This window comes from Cervus canadensis, chromosome 2 (assembly GCF_019320065.1).
Source record: "Cervus canadensis isolate Bull #8, Minnesota chromosome 2, ASM1932006v1, whole genome shotgun sequence".
Lineage (NCBI taxonomy): Eukaryota > Metazoa > Chordata > Mammalia > Artiodactyla > Cervidae > Cervus > Cervus canadensis.
This window is the reverse complement of record NC_057387.1, coordinates 38726402-38747038: the sequence shown is the minus strand read 5'-3', so window position 1 is coordinate 38747038 and position 20637 is coordinate 38726402. Positions and strand designations below refer to the sequence as shown.

Below are 20637 nucleotides of genomic sequence, written 5' to 3'. Positions count from 1 at the left end.
GAAGATGGGGTTGGAGATTGCACACAAGCCAAAAAATGCCTAGGGCCACAGGAAGATGGAAGAGGACAGGACAGATTCTCCCACAGGGCTTTTGGAGGGAGTATGGGCTCGCTAACACCTCAATTTTAGACTTCTGGCCTTCAGAAGTGTAAGAAAGTCAATTTCCATTGTTTAAATCACCAAGTTTATGGTGATTTGTTACAGTAGCCCTAGGAAACGGATTCTGTGGAAATGAGGGAAAATAAAGAGGGTGAAAGAAGAGCCATTCTTTCTCTAAAAACAATATCAAATGGTAATTGAAACCTTTAGGGAACTAGACAGGAAATCAAAAGCTATTATCCATCACTGGTCATCTACTTAAAACTTCTAGATCTATTACTATGCGGCCTTGAAATAGACCTTATTCCAATTACAAGGAAGTGGCTATGACTTCCTCTGTCTCTAATACTCCAGTCCCAAATCACTTAAGCTCTCTGAACTCTGCAATCCCGGTGCCCATAAAAGCATCTGACTTTCTCTTGTAAGATTATATTTTAAGGATTCATCATTACTACATTACAAACTGAAATGTAACCATGGATGATTAATGTTAAGTGTATCGACAAAATGCTAATAAACAAGCTATAAAAATCAAGCTAATTGTTTTACCTTTGGACCTTGTCTTCCTGGATATCCTGGTAATCCTGGAACGCCAAGTTTCCCCTAAAGTTAAAATAATAATAATAATCATTTCAAAATAGAATTCAGTCTATTAGCGTGCTTGAAAGGAAGATTTGCAAGTTTTTCCATTCTTTATTTTCATTACATTTCTTAATTTGAATAGGGAAAAAAAATGTTACTAATGCTATGATGTTCAATAACTTAACCTCTTAAGTGACCGTGCCTTCTTTAAGGACATAGTGAAAGTGAAAGGCGCTCAGTCGTGTCTGACTCTTTGTGACCCCATGGACTACACAGTCCACGGAATTCTCTAGGCCAGAATACTGGAGTGGGTAGCCATTCCCTTCTCCAGGGAAGCTTCTCACCCCAGAAATCGAACCCAGGTCTCCTGCATTGCAGGCCGATTCTTTACCAGCTAGGCTACCAGGGAAATCCTAACATAGAGCCCTGAATAAAGATAATTCTAGGACTTTGTGAATGAAAGAATATGGTAAGAAATCACCTAAATTTTATCAAAATTAAATACTATTTAAAATGAATGGCTGTAGTTAGAACTGCATATAGGTTTTACCATTTCAACTAAAGGTAATCTATTTGAAAAAATTATTTAATTTCTCACTGTAAATAGAAAGCAAGCCATCATAAGTTAGCTTTTTTTACTAAAGGAAAGCTTAAATAACTATATTAAGAAATTTTAACTTAATTTTTGTGCAAAGTTTCTTCTTTTATTCAAATATCTGAATAGATTGAGTTAACAAATACCAAATATTGAGAGACATAGCTAAACAATTTTTGTGGAGTGTTAATTCCTACAGGTGGAAACTTGAATGTGCAGCAATTTTCTTCCAGTGCAATAAAATTACGACTCAGTTTGAAAGTGCTAAAACAAATGATAAATTACAGCAAAGTCCAATGACGTAGAGAATATGCTGCTGCTGCTGCTGCCAAGTCGCTTCAGTCGTGTCCGACTCTGTGCGACCCCATAGACGGCAGCCCACCGGGCTCCCCCATCCCTGGGATTCTCCAGGCAAGAACACTGGAGTGGGTTGCCATTTCCTTCTCCAATGCACAAAAGTGAAAAGTGAAAGTGAAGTCGCTCAGTCGTGTCTGACTCTTCCCGACCCCATGGACTGCAGGACTGGGATTTTTCAGGCAAGAGGACTGGAATGGGTTGCCATTGCCTTCTCCGTATCATATGCTAAAAGGTTTAAAATGCTAAACTAACAAAATTGACCCATTGAACAAAGCATTAATTTAAAAATTTGGATAGAAAGAAAATAAAATTAAAATAAGTGGATTGAATAAAATATATGTTTGTGAAATTTGACTGAGACATTTTCCTTAAGATCTTAAGAAAATATGTTTTATATATAAAATATTTATCAAAATCTTAAACATTAGCAAATAGTATCATTATGTGCATTCAAAATAAATAAGAACAAAAACAAACAAGTCCAAATTGCTATCTATAAAACTTTAATAGATGAGGAGGCTTTATGAACAAAAATAAATATTTTACTGGATGAAGCAAGGCAAGAAATTAGGAATACAGTTTATGATCTTGTTATTATAGATATGGGTCCCCTGATAGCTCAGCTGGTAAAGAATCCGCCTACAATGCAGGAGTCCTGGGTTCAATTCCTGGGTTGGGAAGACCCTTTGGAGAAGGGAAAGTCTACCCATTCCAATATTCTGGCCTGGAGAATTCCATGGACTATATAGTCCATGGGGTCACAAAGAGTCAGACATAACTGAGCAACTTTCACTTTCACTATCTTATATTGAACTAAACAGTTGTCTGATTCAAGATCAACTTTGCATAGGTAAGCAGTCTTCACATGAAAAATATTCAAACAAGCCTTAAGAAGCATACTTATAACGATGTCACCTTGGACACAGTAAGTTGACACAGCTTGTTTTATGCTACTGATTTCAACTTAATGAAATTCTCTTAATTATGATCAGAAAAATTTTGTAGTCTATGTTACTACATTAGAATGCAAATTCATTCATTTTAGGGTCATTTAAAAACAAATCCAGACAGAAAAATTATTTGTATTTTCAGTTCAGTGATAGGCAACTTCAATAAAAGAGAAAATACTAATGAAATGCTAAAGATGAATAATTGGGAGGTAAAGTTCTAATGCCTCAGAACAGTTTGTGGGACCACTTACGCGGAATACAGTGGGGTTGAGAAAAGAGGAAGGTCCTAGAATATCCTCAAACTATTGGCAAATGATCACTTTAAGCAGAAGGTTCACAGATCTTTTAAGTCCTTATGCCTTGAACCCCATCTTTTCCCTTTGTTGCTTAAACATGATGACATTATTTATCAGTTTACAAATGGCAACTGGAGTGTGAAACTGTAGAAATGACTCATGATAACATGAGAAAATGATTTTTTATTTGTCTAGTCACAATACCTATATAATCCCTATTTTTTTTTTTTTCTGGAACAGGATGGTAAAGGGCAGAGACAACAACTTTCTTATATAGCATGCTATTTTCATATTTATAGAATAATGATATACTCAATATAAAAAATTGGAGACTAGATATACAAAAAAAGGAATAGTTTGATTTATACCACCAAGAGACAAGTAGTATTTATATTTTCCTTCAGTGTACATAACTGGATAGCACTTATCATCAATATTTCTAGTTTTTTCTTAATTTAACTTCAGGTTCATTACTGGAGTGGGTTGCCATTCCCTTCTCCAGGGGATCTTCCTGACCCAGGGATGGAACTAGGTCTCCATTGTAGGCAGATTCTTTAATGTCTGAGCCACCAGGAAAGCCCCTATAAGATGTTTACAGTATCACTAAATATTCTATGAAGGCATAATTTTAATGTTGCCTAATATTATATCTAAATGTAACAGTCACAAATATTTTTGACATATGCATATAGCTTAGTGGCTGTGAAAACAATAAATTAGTATTATCTAGGAACTTTTAAAACATGGTGATGCCTGAGTTAAACCAGATTAAAATTAAAACCGCTTAAAGTATGGCCTGAACATCAGTATCTTTTGAAACATTTATCCTGTAAAAATACATGCTTAAGTGAAAAGATTGAGAAAAGAACATTTTGGTTTTAGGGCCAAAGGTGATTCAACTTGCTCCGAAACAATAAGTCGGCCACCTTTCATTGATTGTTTCATCCTTCATTCATCACACGCAGATTCTGCACTTTTAATATAGAAGAGTGTTCAGAGTGGCTGATTCTACATGGCCAATGGGCGCAGAAGAGACTAGAAAATGAGTAGAAGAGGATGAATGTGCCCGTCTCCTGATTATAATCCTAAGTAGCATATGGATATGAAATTGAAATTCAAAAAATTGATATTTGATAAAACTCTCGATTTATATCATGGGTGATTAAAATCACCCTAAAATGACAATGACACATCACGTACAAGGGGACCTGTAAATTTAAAGTTGTTCACTCACCTTCTCTCCTGCTTGACCAGGAGGACCGGGGTCTCCAGTTGGACCAGCTCGACCCTTGGGGCCTTCAGGGCCATCCTCTCCTCTTGGACCTACTTGACCAACTTCTCCCTGATATACAAAGTAAGAGCATTCTTGTAACTTAAAATATCTTCGAGACTGAATGGCAGAAATTATAGTCTATCAAAAAGTTATATTCTTCAACTCTTGGTTTGTTTACTCACATATTATATATGACAAAGAGGACTGAAAGTCTTTGACTTTATTATCTTTCAATTAATACATAAACAACTCAATACAGTCTGACATTTGAAAGGCTACAGAAGTCCTATGCTACCCTGTATCACACTAAATTAATTTTAATATACTGAGTCACAGAAAGAGAGAGAGAAAATAAGAATCAACATTAGATACTATAGGTTGGCAATATATGCTACCCCAAAATATGCCACTTTGGCATAAGGATTATATTGAACTGAAGGCAAGTGAGAAGAATGAGATACCAAAAAAGTGGTCTACCCACCCCATACTTGCTTAAAAGGAGGGAACAAATTTGCAAAGGTGTTTTACCTACACTCTCTATCAGAAAAGGCAAAAATTAGTCACTAGAGGTAACTAGAGCCTTACTAGTCTGGAGCCAGAAGCAAGCACCAGAGGGATATATCTATATAGCAAACTAGCCCTTATATAACATTATATACTTTATAGATTCCATTTATCTGCCTTCGCACAATTTATAGCACTAGAAACTCAAAGTCCTTTCCTCATCAAAATTTATTGTTCCTTTGCTAAAATGATATACAATCACAAGTTCTAATCACTCTTGAATTACTCATCACTTAGTGTTCCCATGTATAATCATGATACACAAGATAAACTTCTGTTTGCTTATCTCTTGTTAATCTGTCTTGTGTCATTCTGTAATTTTAGAGGGCTCCAGTCTGAGAATCTATCAGGGTAGGAGGGAAAATAATTTTTCCTCCCAGATGATAGCAACTTTGGAAATCACTGTTTGGAACATAAGAAAAATATCTCACCCGACTTTAAACTTCATTTTCACATTTAAGGTATTAGGTTCTAGAATGTGTATGCTATTGCTCCCATCCCAGACACAGGCTTTATATGCATTTTAGGAAAATCAATATTCTATACCATGCCTTTTTGATTCGGTTTATTAGATACTATTATGCTAGTTATAAAACAAATTTTCCCAATAAAACATTTAATTTACTTTAGGTGGCAAACTTTTGTTTCAAGATACTCACTAACAGAAAAACAGTGTACTATATTGATACTCAAAAATTCAAGACAACTATAAAGTGAAAATTCATGAAAGTTGCAGATATAGTCTCCAGGAAGCATAGCTAATTATATATGAACAAGATTTTAAACAAATCTATTGAATTAATTATATAAAGCAATTTGATCATCAATTTATAAAATATCTATAAACAGTAACACCATATATAATATAATATATATTTTGTGTGTGTATACATATATATACATATAACTATGCATGTGTAGATATGCTATGGGACATATATTTAGTATGGCATCCAAAAAATAATGAGTATTATTTTATTTCCACAGAAATTAAGACACCTAATCTTCAGGTAAAAACGGAAGTGAAAAATGTCTCAGGTAGTACAAACATTTGATTTACTCTATGTTTGCAGTATTTAACTATACAGGAATAAGCACATATACATCCATAAATGCATGTACTAGTGCAGATTTTCTTTTTACTTACTCTATCACCTTTGAGACCCATGTCACCTTTGAATCCTGGAAAACCATCTTCACCCTAAAAAGTACAAATAATAAAACAAGTATTTAATCAATTGTTTGGATAAATCTAGAATATGACTGTATAAATTATGAGTGTTGATAATTAGGAAAAATAGTTCTGAGAAATATGAATCTTAGTTGTGAAACTTCCTCTTCCCTAGTTTAAACCTTTATTTCCAGTATTCTCCCATTTCCCCATAATTAATGACTCTGTTACTAGAAAACTTTTCACAAATGTGTTCATTAAATCTTCTCTATCTTACGGGGAAAATAATCATTCTCTTGTAACAACATGTATCCTGTGTTATTTGAACAAAGAACTAAAATTTAGTTATTTTAACTTTGGTTTACAAGAACCCTGGATGACCAAATAAATTGTTTTTATCTTTAATTTGCTGACACATACCTATAAATTTTATCTCATTCATTTTGTCTCCTATGCTTCAGATAAATGTCTTCTTGTTCAACTTATTCTCTATATTACAACCTCTCTTCAGGTGAAGAATATGCAAATTAATATTACCCTTTATGCATAAATAGAGATTGCTAATTGGCACGTACGCACAAACCAGGGATGCTGAAAACTGGGCATCCTTTAGTAAAGAGAGGAGAAATTTTGACTATGAAAATACTTCTAGTCATTTTTACTATACATTTTTACTGTACCTATATCCAGCTTCATGAATGACTTTACAGTCTTTTAATTTCAAGAAAAAAATTCCTAAGGAATAATCATTCACATATTCATTAGCTTTAGTTGAGCAATTATTCAGAGCACTGTGGAGTAATTTGAAGTTTTTGTTTTACCAATAATTTGCATTAATTTTGGCTCAGACGGAGTAGAACGGGTGTTCAGAGATGAAAGACATGAGGATGACGATAATGATGTGCTGCGCTGGTACCAGCAGTGGTGAGGAGAGAAGGGTACTTGGAGATTTCACAGAGCAGCTGGTACCTTAATTAGTAGTTGGACAATGGATGACTTGCAGAGTTTGAGAAAAAGGCATGTCAGGCCAAGTATGAGAACAAAGCTAGGAAGATTAGTACCTACACTTCCACATCCTGCTGTGGAAATGACCTTTACAAAACACAAAACTGATCATATCAATTTTTGGAATCAATGATTCCAAAGTGCTAATGATGACCATAAGCTGCCATCTCCCTCACCCTTCTCATCATGATCTAGGCTTTGTTCACCTCCTCAGTTTTATCTTTGGTTTAAATATCCTTTTTACTTCCATCCAACACATTGGAACTGAATTTTAGAAAAGCTGAATTACCTATATTTCCATTTGTAATTCTTGCATTGGTTAACCACTTCCACATACACACCCATCTGCAAATCTTTTACCTTCTCTGTCTACCCAGTGAGGTTTTCCTCATCTTTTAGGATTTAGCTCATGATTCTGCTATGAAGCGGTAAAGAATCTGCCTGCAATGCAGGAGACCTGGTTTCTATCCCTGGGTCAGCAAGGTCCCCTGGAGAAAGGAATGGCAACTCACTCCAATGATTCTTGCCTGGAGAATTCCATGGTCAAAGGATCCTGGGGGGCTACAGTCTGTGGGGTCACAAAGAGTCAGAACAGGGCCCAGGGACTAACACTTCCACTGCCATGAGGTATTCCGTGACCTCATTCTTTCCATCTTAAAATTAACCTCTTTGTCCTATGTGCCACACTCACCATTTGTTAATATAACATAACATCCTGTCTGAGCCACAGGGGAATAATCACAGGTCTCTTTCTTTCTACTAAATGCTGAAAAACAAGTGAAAGTGAAGTCGCTCAGTCGTGTCCGACTCTGCGACCCCATGGACTGTAGCCTACCAGGCTTCTCCGTCCATAGGATATAAGAATCATGCCTAGTTAACCTCTAGCTCTTCAATGCCTACTATATTCTGACCCTCAAAATCATGATATATAACAGATATTTATTAAATGTAAATTTGGAATCATCCTTGCCTCAGTGTGAGTTTGGTAAGGTATGCTAAGGTCCAGAAGACATAAGGTTAGTAACGATGTATGAGACAGACCCGGAAGCGCTAAAGGCTAAGTTGCTTCATTGTGTCCGAGGCTTTGCGACCTCAGGGACTATTGCCCTCCAGGCTCGTCTGTCTAAGGATTCTCCAGGCAAGAATACTGGAGTGGGTTGCCATTCCCTTCTCCAGGGGATCTTCCTGATCCAGGGATCCAACCAGCATCTCTTAAGTCTCCTGCATCTCAGGCAGCTTCTTTACCACTAGCACCTCCTGGGAAGCCAAGACCTGGAAAAGGAATCAAATTTGTTATACTATCTAAACAAATTTGGCAGGTCTCAACGTTTCCTTTAAGACAAAAGAATAACATTTTCAACTTTCTGGCCATAAAGTAGCCTTGTAGAGTTAGGATTCTCTCTGCCTTGAATGCAGCTGGGCAAGAGCAGAGGCTTAAAAGCTGAAAACGACAACTTAAATCCCTATTGACTGGTGTCTTCATTACCTGATCCCTAGAGAGAAAAGTAATTACACAGTTGCCAAGTTTAGTTTAAAAAAATACTGCACTCTATGTCTAAAATAAATAATAGTTTTTAAGATTTTTTCAAGGAGAGATATTTTAAGAGAATATATAGTGAAGTAGAGGCTACTGCTATCAAAACTTTGTTTTCAATACATTCATAATTTTTAAAATAAATTAGGTAGTAAGTTAGTAAGAAAATCCTTACAGTAAGTGATTTTTTTAAAAACAAATGGCACTTTTAAGCTACTAAGATTTCCAGTCCTTAAATTATCAAATCTTTGTTAGTATTTTTTTAATTAATGAATTTATTTTAACTGGAGGCTAATTACTTTACAATAATTGTAGTGGTTTTTGCCATACGTTGACATGAATTAGCCATGGGTGTACATGTGTCCCCGATCCTGAACCCCCCTCCCACCTCCCTCCCCATCTCATCCTCAGGCTTGTCCCAGTGCACTGGCTTTGAGTTCCCTGCTTCATGTATTGAACTTAGACTGGAGGAAACAGATTTTAGAAAACAGGTGGAAAAGGAATTCACCTGTGCCACTTGGTTGACTGGGTTATGTTGCTTAAGTTCTAAGGAATAAATCTGAGTCTAAACCAGTGGAGAATTTTATTCTAGTTAGGGCACTAACTTGATATTTCAGCTTTTGTTAATTAATACTGCTTTTTGTAAAAAGAAAATAGTTTCAGTTTCCTTCCTCATCTCTTTTGAGATAAATGGTTGATCATAATATATATTCAGAAAAACAAATAGTGTTCATTAAAATAAACTAGGATTTCACGGTTCTTTTCAAAGTTTGAAAATAGGAAGAATTCTTATTATAAAAAGTTTCCATTAAAATTTATACAAAATTTCTCTAAATCTAGGTAAACAATATATTACTAGGTTAATATATGATATGGAATGAAAGGTACAACTGAAAAATATCTTAGATATTTTTTAGGATAAGGTCTTCATTTTACAGACTTAAAATAAGGCTCAGGGAAAGTAAGCAACCTAACTTGACAAGTCTAGTTACTATGAGCACTATAATCAGAACTCAGAACGTTTAATTCCCGATTAAAAATATTAATTCTTTCTCTGTGTATCTACTTGTTTCTTCTGAGACCATATGCCACTCAAAATAACCAATAATGTCAAATTTTTTTCCTACATATAAACAATATACATTTTTTTTCTGAGTGCGTTTCTTCTCACAAATATCTCATCATCTATAATTTTATTTTCCTTTGCATTTGCCACTACCCCTCTTTCCAAAAAGTTCACAACTTTCCCACTCCAGTTATATGCCTTTCATGTAAACACTGCCTTCCCTAAACATTCTTGGTGGGCACTAATTCCAGAGAAACAATTTGAACTGATATTTAAATGTATTACCAATAAAAACTGAGATTCTAAGTTCCAAACTGAGACTTTTTTTTTTTGCATAGGCTACTTGCAAATAATTACAAGTTCAACACTGTCTAAGCCATCACTGTGCTCTGTCACCTCAGTAAGACACTATACCCTGAAGTTCAACTGAGATGATCAAGATGAATTAGGATTCAAATCAAAGTAGCTGAGTTAATTTAAAACACATTTCCGCACAGTAGACTTGACAATATAGTTGCATGCTTTGACAATGCCTCAGTATGTTACCTATTTACTCTTTACAGAAAATAAAATATAACGTATATAATAAATACATCCCTTCTTGTCATTTATTCCTTACTGATATCAAATCTATTCAAAGTGCTTTTGATAATATTATGACTGTAGGAATAAACAGTTATCCTTGAAATCAAAATGTATATTCCATATATTTCTCATGGAAATTCCCCAACACTTTCTACTTTGTGTTAAAAAATGTAATATAGTAAGAATTAATACAGTACCAGTTCTGAGTAGTATCATTCCATTTCAACATAATCATTGAGGATGTGGGAGCTCTACATTTATCTTAAACATTTCTCCCACCAGGGAGCCCATTTAAATGAAAAAAAAAAAAAATCTCAATTTTGTTTTCTTCATCAAATTAAATTATAAGCATCCTTTAAAAGAGTGCATATTCTTTCATTCACATTTATTTGGTTTTACTCTTTATTTCCTTCCCATTTAAGCTTTTGCTATGCATGCATTATCACATACAAAGACTGCTTCTTCCAACACTTAATTCCTATTTTGTACTTTATTTCAATTTATGAAGAATGAAAATTTTAGTAGAGAATAAAGGGAAAAAATATTATTCTGTTATGCATATAACTGGATCCAATCCAGTCTTAACAAATACAATCATACAGCCAACCTTATAATTTAGAAAAGTTAAAGACATGCAAAAAAAATTAAGCAGAATTGATTTTATATATGATATACCTTTTGTTTTCTTCTATAATTTAGTCCTCACCCAAGGATATAAGACTTTTCTTTTAAAGTTTCCAGGACACAGAACAAAATTATTAGACTTGCATTGTCTGATACATAAGTAATCATTCAATATATTTGAGAAATGAAATATCTGATGAATAAATTTATTTTTAATATAACAGCAATTAAAATCACTGAAATAAATTATGTTTTACCTTTTCACCTTTAGAGCCCTTGAGACCTCTGACACCATCTGCTCCCTATGGAATAAATTAGAAGAATTAAGTGACTATAATATTTTATATTGAAATTAAATAATGTGGAAAATATAATATTATTTACCTTTACTCCTCGGGGACCAGGGTAGCCAATGGGACCCTGTGGACCAGGAGGGCCCTGTAAAAGACCCAATGTAACTTAAATACATAATGCACTGCAAGTATCCCTCACTCACATGCTACAGTTTTACCAAATAATCTCCAAAAAGATGATATTTTTCTACTTCAGGTAAAAATTTTTTGGTAGTTTATCATTTGTATCTAAGGTCAGAAATGATGAACAAACACATCATATATTCATGTTAAAGTAGGATAAATACTGTAATTATATGAAGTAATATAAATAATCACATATTAATAATTAATAACTTCTTTTCTAAGATTGAAAAAAATCTGATGTCCTTGATGTCTACAAAAAAGAACTATAGATTAACAAAAAGGATAAATAATTTCTAACCAAAAAATGGCATTAAATTTACAGCATTTATATCATCAACAAAATGATCAAAATTACATAGCTTCCACAGCTGGCTGCACTTCACTATTCTATCTAAAGGAAATAATATTTAATATACAATAGTAATGCTGAATATTTTAATAAAAATCTAAAATTAGCAACTCTAAAAAAAATGATCTTACCCTGGGCTACTATAATCCAAAAGTAGTATTAAGATTAAATAAGTTTAAATTTTGATATTTTATTTAGATACTTTGATAACTGTTGCTCTTTCAATTCCCATCTTAAGTAAAGATTATCAGAAAGAAATAAATATAGATCAAATTCAAGTGACATAAACACTTTAACAATATTCAGTAGTTCTTGTCCAATTTCATTATTATTATTTATGATCATGTATTCCACATATACTATATATGCAGAATGTGAATGTATTTCTGATCATGAGAATATTTTTTTTAAAACAGAGAATGATAGTCTAATTGATCTAATTGATCAAATTGCCAGACAGAATTAAAAGTTATCTAACTAAGACATATCTTTTTTTATTCCCTACATTAAAAGTTGCTTTAGAGATATGATTTATACCTAAATGTTAGCAAAAATTCTTTTGAAAGTAAATACATATTACAGGTAGAGAGCAATTATTTTTTGGTACTTATTTTCTAATATTCATACCCCTAAATGACCAAAGAAATATATATACATATATATATGTATGTATCTCATAGAAATGACCAAAGCAAGGTATTTTCTCTAGGACATAAGGTGACAGAATATTTAAATAATACTTTGTAACATACCAGAGAACCTTTTTCTCCAGACTGGCCTTCTTTTCCAGGATGACCCTACATTTATCAAAAATATATACTGATGAGATGCAATATTAATGGTAATATATAATATGATATTGTTCCCTTTTTTCCACATGTTGAGGTTTTACTCTTTATGTTTCAAAATATATTAAATATTTTGCATCACTCTATATTACTTTAAATAATATTGGAAACTAGCATTTGGAAAGAAACATAAGTTTATATTGGCTTGGTGCAAATTTCACCAATGACATAATGAACTTGAGACAGAGTTTGGGAAAAGCACATAAAACATGCATATTATTCATCAACAGTTTGACCCCGGTCTCAATTAGTCTTAAATAATAGTGTTTCAGTCTAACTTCTATTTGCATATTGATTAAGTAATTATACCCACATCTTTACAAAGCAACTAAGAATATCAATGGGGCATTTAAAACACAGCAACATCATAAACACCAATGGTGTTTTTAATCAAGTTACTGAGAGTAGGTAAATAAAAATGCACAGCTCCACAACAACTCTACTCAAGGAAAACAAGCAATAGCAGAATGAAAATTTTTATACCTTAGTTCTGAGTAAGTAGTTTCAAGAGAAAAAAAAGAAGCATAAATAACAAAGGTTTTCAAATAACAACCATGGATATTACATGATTACATAATTTATTGCTATATGATAAGATATAATAAACATTGCCATATTTCTAGAAAAGTAAGGAATTCCTGAACACAGATGAATTTTCATGTAAGGTGTCTGAGGAAACTTACAAAAGATGAGGAGTATCACCTGGACTCTCAAGAAACATGTTCTTTGAAAAGGAAGAGAAGATAGAAAAGTATTTTCTATGAAAAGAAAAGGACATAACAAAAAGTATAGCAATAGAAAATGTAGAGCCTACTAAGAGAAAAGTGAGAGGTAGGAAAATATGAGATTCTAGCAGAGAGTGGTCCTAAGACCACTGGGAGCTCTAAAGATTTTGCAGTATGGAAATTACATGATTAAATAGAATTTTAGAGAGATTGATGTTTAATTACTGGCTCAATTTGCTTTTATTACTGAATTCATATAATCACTTCTAAAACACATGTAAAATCTATTTTTGAAAATGAAATATGGAAATTTTAATGACCAGGTAACTACTACTTACAGGAGGCCCATCAGCACCAGGAAGTCCTGCAAGCCCTGGTTTTCCTTGTGGACCCTAATCGAATAGAAAAAAAGAATATTTATTCAACAGATTAATCTGTGCTTAATCATAAAGGATTTCAGATATCATTTAATTTGATCACTGGTTCGGTTAGAACATGCTAAGAATGATTATTGCAAGAAGCCGACCCTTCACTGGGAGAAAAACTGGCTTTCTACTTAGAATAATTAACTTTATCAAGTCTTCAGAGCTCAAGCCATTTCTGCTTGCTCGTCATTAGCTGGAATTTAGAAACTAAAAGAGCAAGGATACATCAGCAAGCCTAGATGCTGGATGTAAAGGGAGTTTTCCATTCTCGGACAGTATTTAAGAAAAGCATTGTATTCATATATATGGATAGTACAGAGTTTAACAAGAAAGCCTCATTTAAACCACTATGGAACAACAACAACAACAAAAAATAACCTATAAATTAAATAAACTGGACTTTATAACTGAATTTAATTGCATCTCATTTTTATAGGATTTAAAAGTTTCAATTCTCTTCACCACTCTGCAAAGTCATATACAGTCAAAAAATCTAATATTATAAAATAACTGCTACAAAATCCTGATTTTTTTATGACAGTATTTTACCTTTCACTTAAATCATTTTTTGCTGTCAGTACAATAGACTTATCTCTTCAAAACAAAATGTAGAAAAAACAAAGGCAAAACTATTTCCATAATTATTATTTCCAGCAGACATGATATTTCTATGACAATGACCTTGTATATAATACTATGGGTTTTCTGTTGTTGTTGCTATATATTTAAGTGTAGATTAGAAATACTAAAAGTCTTGTACTATAGGATGATTTTTTAAAATCAAGTTAAAATCGATCCATTTCTTTTAAAACGGAAGCTCTATGACAGTACAGCATTTTGTCTGATTTCTTAACTGCTTGTTATCTCCCTAAAAGAATGGCAATAAATTTAAATGAATGAATGCTGTATTTTTTTGGATTTTAATAAAATAGTTAAAATTTGTTGTGTTCCTATATGCTATATTAAGCAATATATAATATATATTATATATATTTATATGTATAGTGTCTATTTTAATTCTCAGGCAATTTCATGAAATTTCATCATCTAAGATTTTGAGTAATTAACCAATGCTAATATATCACAGAGTTGCAATATAAATGAATCCAGATCTGTAGCCATATTTTCAAAGTCTTTGCCTTTAACTAATATTTATTTTGTGTCTTGCTATTACTTCTTTAGCTCAAAGAGTTATACAATATCATTTGCTTTCTGTAAAGCAATTAATATATGAGTGATGGAAATTCTGAGAGCATAAATTAAACCACAGGACATAAAAGTATATTTAAGTTATTGCATGTCAGAAGAGCAATATAGTGGTCGTCCAGTTTGGTTAATTAACTTAATGTTATAAAATATTTTACCCCAAGTATAATAAAAAGCACAGGCAACAATAACTTGTGATAAAAATGTTATTGGGAATTAAAAATATATGACATTACTTAAATTATATTTAACTGTGAGATTTAACTGTGGGTTGCACAATCTGATTAAAAACATTATTCACCAAGTTTTGAAAGACAAGGCTCTTGAGCCAGAATAAACAGAACACAAATCTAAAATAAAATATATGCCATAGATGCAAAATAATTAAAACACATTTCTTTCATGTTATTTCTCTTTTTGATAGAAAGAGACTGTCTTTGAACTCAAGAGCTGGATATGTTTAAAGCAGAGAAAGAAGCAGGTTATGCTTAATGATAGCTCTCTTCCTACCACAAGAAGTGCAGTGAATCAGATCCTATATTTTACCTGTGTCTCAACATAGAGAATTCAGATACACCAACTTTCCTTAAAAGCAAATTCTTCCTAAGACTCCAGTGCAGATGATATTATTATAGAAAATTTAATAGGCACATGCCTCAAGTGCAATTTATTACAAACATAATATGGTTATGATGAGTTAATCTAAGATATGATAATAATGGTCCAGATTAAAATCTCTGATCTAAAGCACCTTTGGTGCCTAACATTTTAAATAAATCAACTATTTCCAATAGCCCTCTAATACTGTAATCATATAGAAAACACACAGAGAAAAAGCACTTTAGAGACCACTTAAGTTTGATATGAAAATGAAAATGAAGAAGGGCAGGGGCTAAACAAGAGATGGCTTTACACATGGACATCATCGAATGGTCAATACCGAAATCAAATTGATTACGTTTCTTTGTATTTGAAGATAGAGAAACTGTATATGGTCAGCAAAAACAAGACCCGGAGCTGACTGCTGCTCAGATCATCAGCTTCTTATAGTAAAATTCAGGCTTAAACTAAAGAAGACTGGGAAAAACACTATGCCAGTCAGGTATGACTTGGGTCAAATTTTGTGTGAATTCCCAGTAGAGGTAATGAATAGATTCAAGGGACTAGATATAGATAACACTGTGCCTGAAGAACTGTGGACAGCGGTCTGTAATATTGTACAGGAGGTGGTGAGCAAAACCATCCCAAAGAAAAAGAAGCCAAGAGGCAAAGTGTTTATCTGAGGAGGTTTTACAAATAGCAGAAGAATGAAGACAAGTGAAAAGCAAGTGAAAGATGGAAAGGTGCATCCAATTAAATGCAGAGTTTCAAAGAATAAGTAGAAGAAACAAGAAGGCCTTCTTCAATGAACAGTGCATAAAACTAGAAGAAAAGAACAAAAGGGGAAAGACTAGAGATCTCTTCAGGAACATCAAGGGAGCATTCTACGCAAAGATGGACACAATAAAAGATAAAAATGGTAGAGACCTAGTAGATGCTGAAGAGATCAAGAAGAGATGGAAAGAATACACAGAAGAACTGTATTAAAAAAATCCTAATGAACTGGATTACTATGATGGTGTGGTTAGTCACCCAGAACCAGACATTCTGGAATACGAAGTCTAAAGAGCCTTAAGAAGCACTGCTGTTAACAAAGCTAGTGGATGCAATGAAATTCCAGCAGAGCTATTCAAATCCCTAAAGTAGGATGTCATTAAGTCAGCAAATCTGGAAGATCCAGAAGTGGCCACAGGTGTAGAGAAAGGTCAATCCTCATCCCAGTTCCCAAGAAGGGTAGCACCAAAGAATGTACTAACCATCGAACAATTGCACACATCTCCCATGCTAGTGAGGTCATGCTTAAAATCTTGTATGCTAGGCTTCAGCAGTATGTGAACCAAGAACTTCCAGATGTCCAAGTTGTGTTTAGAAAAGGAAGAGGAACTAGAGATCAAATTGCCAAATTTTGCTGGATTATAGAGAAAGCAAAGGAACTTCAGAAAAACATCTATCTCTGTTTCATCAACTACGATCAAGCCTTTGACTGTATAGATCATGACAAACTGTGGAAAGCTCTTAGAGAGATGGGAATACCAGACAATCTTACCAGTCTCCTCAGAAACCAGTATGTGGGTCAAGAAGCAACAGTTAGAACCATGTACGGAACAACTGATTGGTTCAAGGATGAGAAAGCAGTACAACAGGGCTGTCTGCTATAACCCTGTTGTTTTAACCTATATGCTGAGAACATCATGAGAAATGCCAGGCTGGATGTTACAAGCTGGAATCAATGGAGGCAGGAGAAATATCAACTACCTCAGATATGCAGATGATACCACTCTAACGGCAGAAAATATAGAGGAACAAAGGGCCTCTTGATGAGGGTGAAGGAGGAGGGTGAAAGAGCTGACTTAAGACTAAATACTAAGAAACTAAGGTCAGGTCATTCAGCCCCCTTACTGAATGGCAAATAGAAGGGGAAAAGGTGGAAGTAGTGACAGATTTCCCCTTCTTGGGCTTCAAAATCACTGCAGACTGTGACCTCAGCCATGAAATCAGAAGACGATTGCTTCTTGGCAGGAAAGCAATGACAAACCTAGACAGTGTGTTGAAAAGCAGAGACATTACTCTGCTGACATGGTCCGTGTGTTGAAGGCTATGGTCTTCCCTGTGGTCATGTATGGGTGTGAGAACAGGACCGTAAAAGAGGTGGAGCACCAAAGAATCGATGCCTTTAAACTGTGGTGCTGGAGAGGACTTCTCAAAGTCCTGTGGACTGCAAAAAGATCAGATCAGTTCAGTTCAGTTCAGTCTCTCAGTCGTGGCCAACTCTTTGGGATCCCATGGAATGCAGCACGCCAGGCCTCCCTGTCCTTCACCAATTCCCAAAGTTTACTCACTCATGTCCGTTGAGTTGGTGATGCCATCCAACCATCTCATCCTTTGTTGTCCCCTTCTCCCACCTTCGATCTTTCCCAGCATCAGGGTCTTTTCAAATGAGTTGACTCTTCACATCAGGTGGCCAAAGTATTGGAGTTTCAGCTTCAACATCAGTCCTTCCAATGAATATTCAGGAATGATTTCCTTTAGGATGGACTGATTGGATCTCCTTGCAGTCCAAGGGACTCTCAAGAGTCTTCTCCAACACCATAGTTCAAAAGCATCAATTCTTCAGTGCTCAGCTTTCTTTATAGCCCAACTCTCACATCCATACATGATGACTGGAAAAACCATAGCCTTGACTAGACAGACCTTTGTTGGTAAAGTAATGTCTCTGTTTTTTAATATGCTGTCTAGGTTGGTTATAACTTTTCTCCCAAGGAGTAAGCGTCTTTTAATTTCATGGCTGCAGTCACCATCTGCAGTGATTTTGGAGCCCAAAAAAATAAAGTCTGACACTGTTTCCACTGTTTCCCCATCTATTTGCCATGAACTGATGGGACCAGATGCCATGATCTTTGTTTTCTGAATGTTGAGCTTTAAGCCAACCTTTTCACTCTCCTCTTTCACTTTCATCAAGAGGATCTTTAGCTCTTGTTCACTTTCTGCTGTAATGATGGTGTCATCTGCATATCTGAAGTTATTGATATTTCTCCCTGCAATCTTGATTTCAGCTTGTGCTCCATCCAGCCCAGCATTTCTCATGATGTTCTCCACATATAAGTTAAATAAGCACGGTGATAATATGTAGCCTTGACATACTCGTTTTCCTATTTGGAATCAGTCTGTTTCTCCATGTCCAGTTATAACTGTTGCTTCCTGACCTGCATACCTGTTTCTCAAGTGGCAGGTCAGGTGGTCTGGTATTCCCATCTCTTTCAGAATTTTCCACAGTTTATTGTGATCCACATAGTCAGAGGCTTTGGCAAAGAAGATATTTTCCTGGAACTCTCTTGCTTTTTCAATGATCCAGTGGATATTGGCAATTTGATCTCTGGTTCCTCTGTCTTTTCTAAAACCAGCTTGAACATCTGGAAGTTCACAGTTCATGTATTGTTGAAGCCTGGCTTGGAGAATTTTGAGCATTACTTTAGTAGCATATGAGATGAGTGTAATTGTGCGGTATTTTGAGCATTCTTTGGCATTGCCTTTCTTAGGGATTGGAATGAAAATCCTCATAAATTTTGAGGAAGGAAGTATGGTACAACCACTTTGAAACACAATCTGAAAACTTCTTAAAGTGTTAAACATGAATTTAGCATATACCCAGCAGTTTCTGTTCTAACAAAAATAAATTTAAAAATGTCTACACAAGTGTCTTTGTACAAATATTCAAAGTAGCACTATTCATAATAGCTAAAAAGTGTCCATAACTCATGTTCCTCAACTGCTGAATGAGTAAACAAAATATTTAATCAAAAGAATACCGTTTGGCAACAAAAAGAAGTGAAGTACTGATATATGCTACCACATGGATAAAACTCAAAAACATTATGCCAAATAAAAGAAGCCAGACACAAATGTCACATACCATATTCATTCATATGATTAAATTCAAATGTTAATTTCATTCCTACATTTTGTTCACATAAGATGGTCAGAAAAGGTATATCTAAAAAGATACAAAGCAGATCAATGATTGTGTAGGTTTGTGGGTGGACTCAGGAGTAAAAATTGATGCAAGCTTTCTTTCTGGGGTGGCATAAATATTTTAAATATGTGATTGTGGCAGAGTTCTATAAATTTCCTAAAAATGATTGACTGATAGACTTAAAGAGAGTAAATTTTATGGTATGAAATTAACCCCAATAATGTTGGTAATTTAAAAAATCATATATTTATAGAAATCAGCAAAAATAAGAAAAAATTATATAAGAACAGGTAACACTGTGCTGTAACCATAGGGAATAGAAAATACTACTTAAAGAAACTGACAGGGGAGATGGGAGAAAAAAGACATCTCTTTAATTAAAGACTTATTCTTGTTTTGATCTAGACATTGAGTTTTAACAAGAACATCATTTGCCATTTTTCCATGAAAAATGGTGGCAATGATAACATCACAATTTTCCCTTAATTAGATCTTGTTAAAAGCCCTTTGTCACAAGCAAACCTAATTACGTTTTAAATAATGAGAAATGAAAGGAGAACCAAAATAAAGAGAAAGCACTCACTCATATTAGTACATTAATGAAATTAATATATCTGAGAATGTCGTATTTGGAAGCTATCCAAATGGAAACTCTGTGAAATGTTATCATTTACAGTTCAGAGACATATGAATGGCTTCTGCTCACCCTTACGTTCATGATTTAAATCCAGATTAATTCCTTATATGCTGAGCCATTTAAATATCAAAAGCAAAAGGCAGGCCTTATTCCTCCCTAAGATTGACAACACAAGTTCATTTACCAGACATTACTAGGACAACAGATGAACTTACTTTTTCACCGGGAGGACCAATTGGACCTTGTGGACCAGGAAGACCCTATTTTAAAAGAATTTATTTCATACGTCAAGTATCACATCATAAGAACACACTTTTAAAATAGCAAATGATTAGCCCTCTATATTACATGCAATGAGCTATGAGTATCTATATATATCCCCCACATTCTCCAGAAGATGTTACAACACTGTGGAGTTTTATACAAGCTACTCTTCTGGCAATGGAACGGTAATGTGATCCTGTTCAGAACCCTCCTGCAGGTATCCTGGCATTCCATGAACACTGAATGACTCATTTTATTCTTGGAAGAAAGAAAAGCCTCTGCAAATTTGTTCAAAACTTTTTTAAAAAGGAATAAAATAGAATGAGCTTTGTACATTCACATATAAACTCTCAGCCCTACATAGAAACTGTTGAGGCTGTCTATTTTCTTGTTTAAAGGTACCATCTTACCCCATTACCTCAATAAAAGCTGT

At 34.2% G+C, this 20637-nt stretch overlaps 1 protein-coding gene across 6 annotated transcripts in view; it reads right to left on the bottom strand.

The window, feature by feature from the left end:
• COL11A1 (collagen type XI alpha 1 chain) overlaps positions 1–20637 on the bottom strand; it is a 210274-nt gene that overhangs the window by 94260 nt on the left and 95377 nt on the right. For all 6 annotated transcript variants that reach the window (XM_043460500.1, XM_043460499.1, XM_043460501.1 and 3 more), the window contains 8 exons: positions 20156–20200; positions 13441–13494; positions 12282–12326; positions 11086–11139; positions 10959–11003; positions 5864–5917; positions 4114–4221; positions 649–702 (listed from right to left, as the gene is read on the bottom strand). In XM_043460500.1, the coding sequence (XP_043316435.1) occupies positions 649–702; positions 4114–4221; positions 5864–5917; positions 10959–11003; positions 11086–11139; positions 12282–12326; positions 13441–13494; positions 20156–20200 (459 nt within the window). The remainder of the gene's footprint in view (positions 1–648; positions 703–4113; positions 4222–5863; positions 5918–10958; positions 11004–11085; positions 11140–12281; positions 12327–13440; positions 13495–20155; positions 20201–20637) is intronic.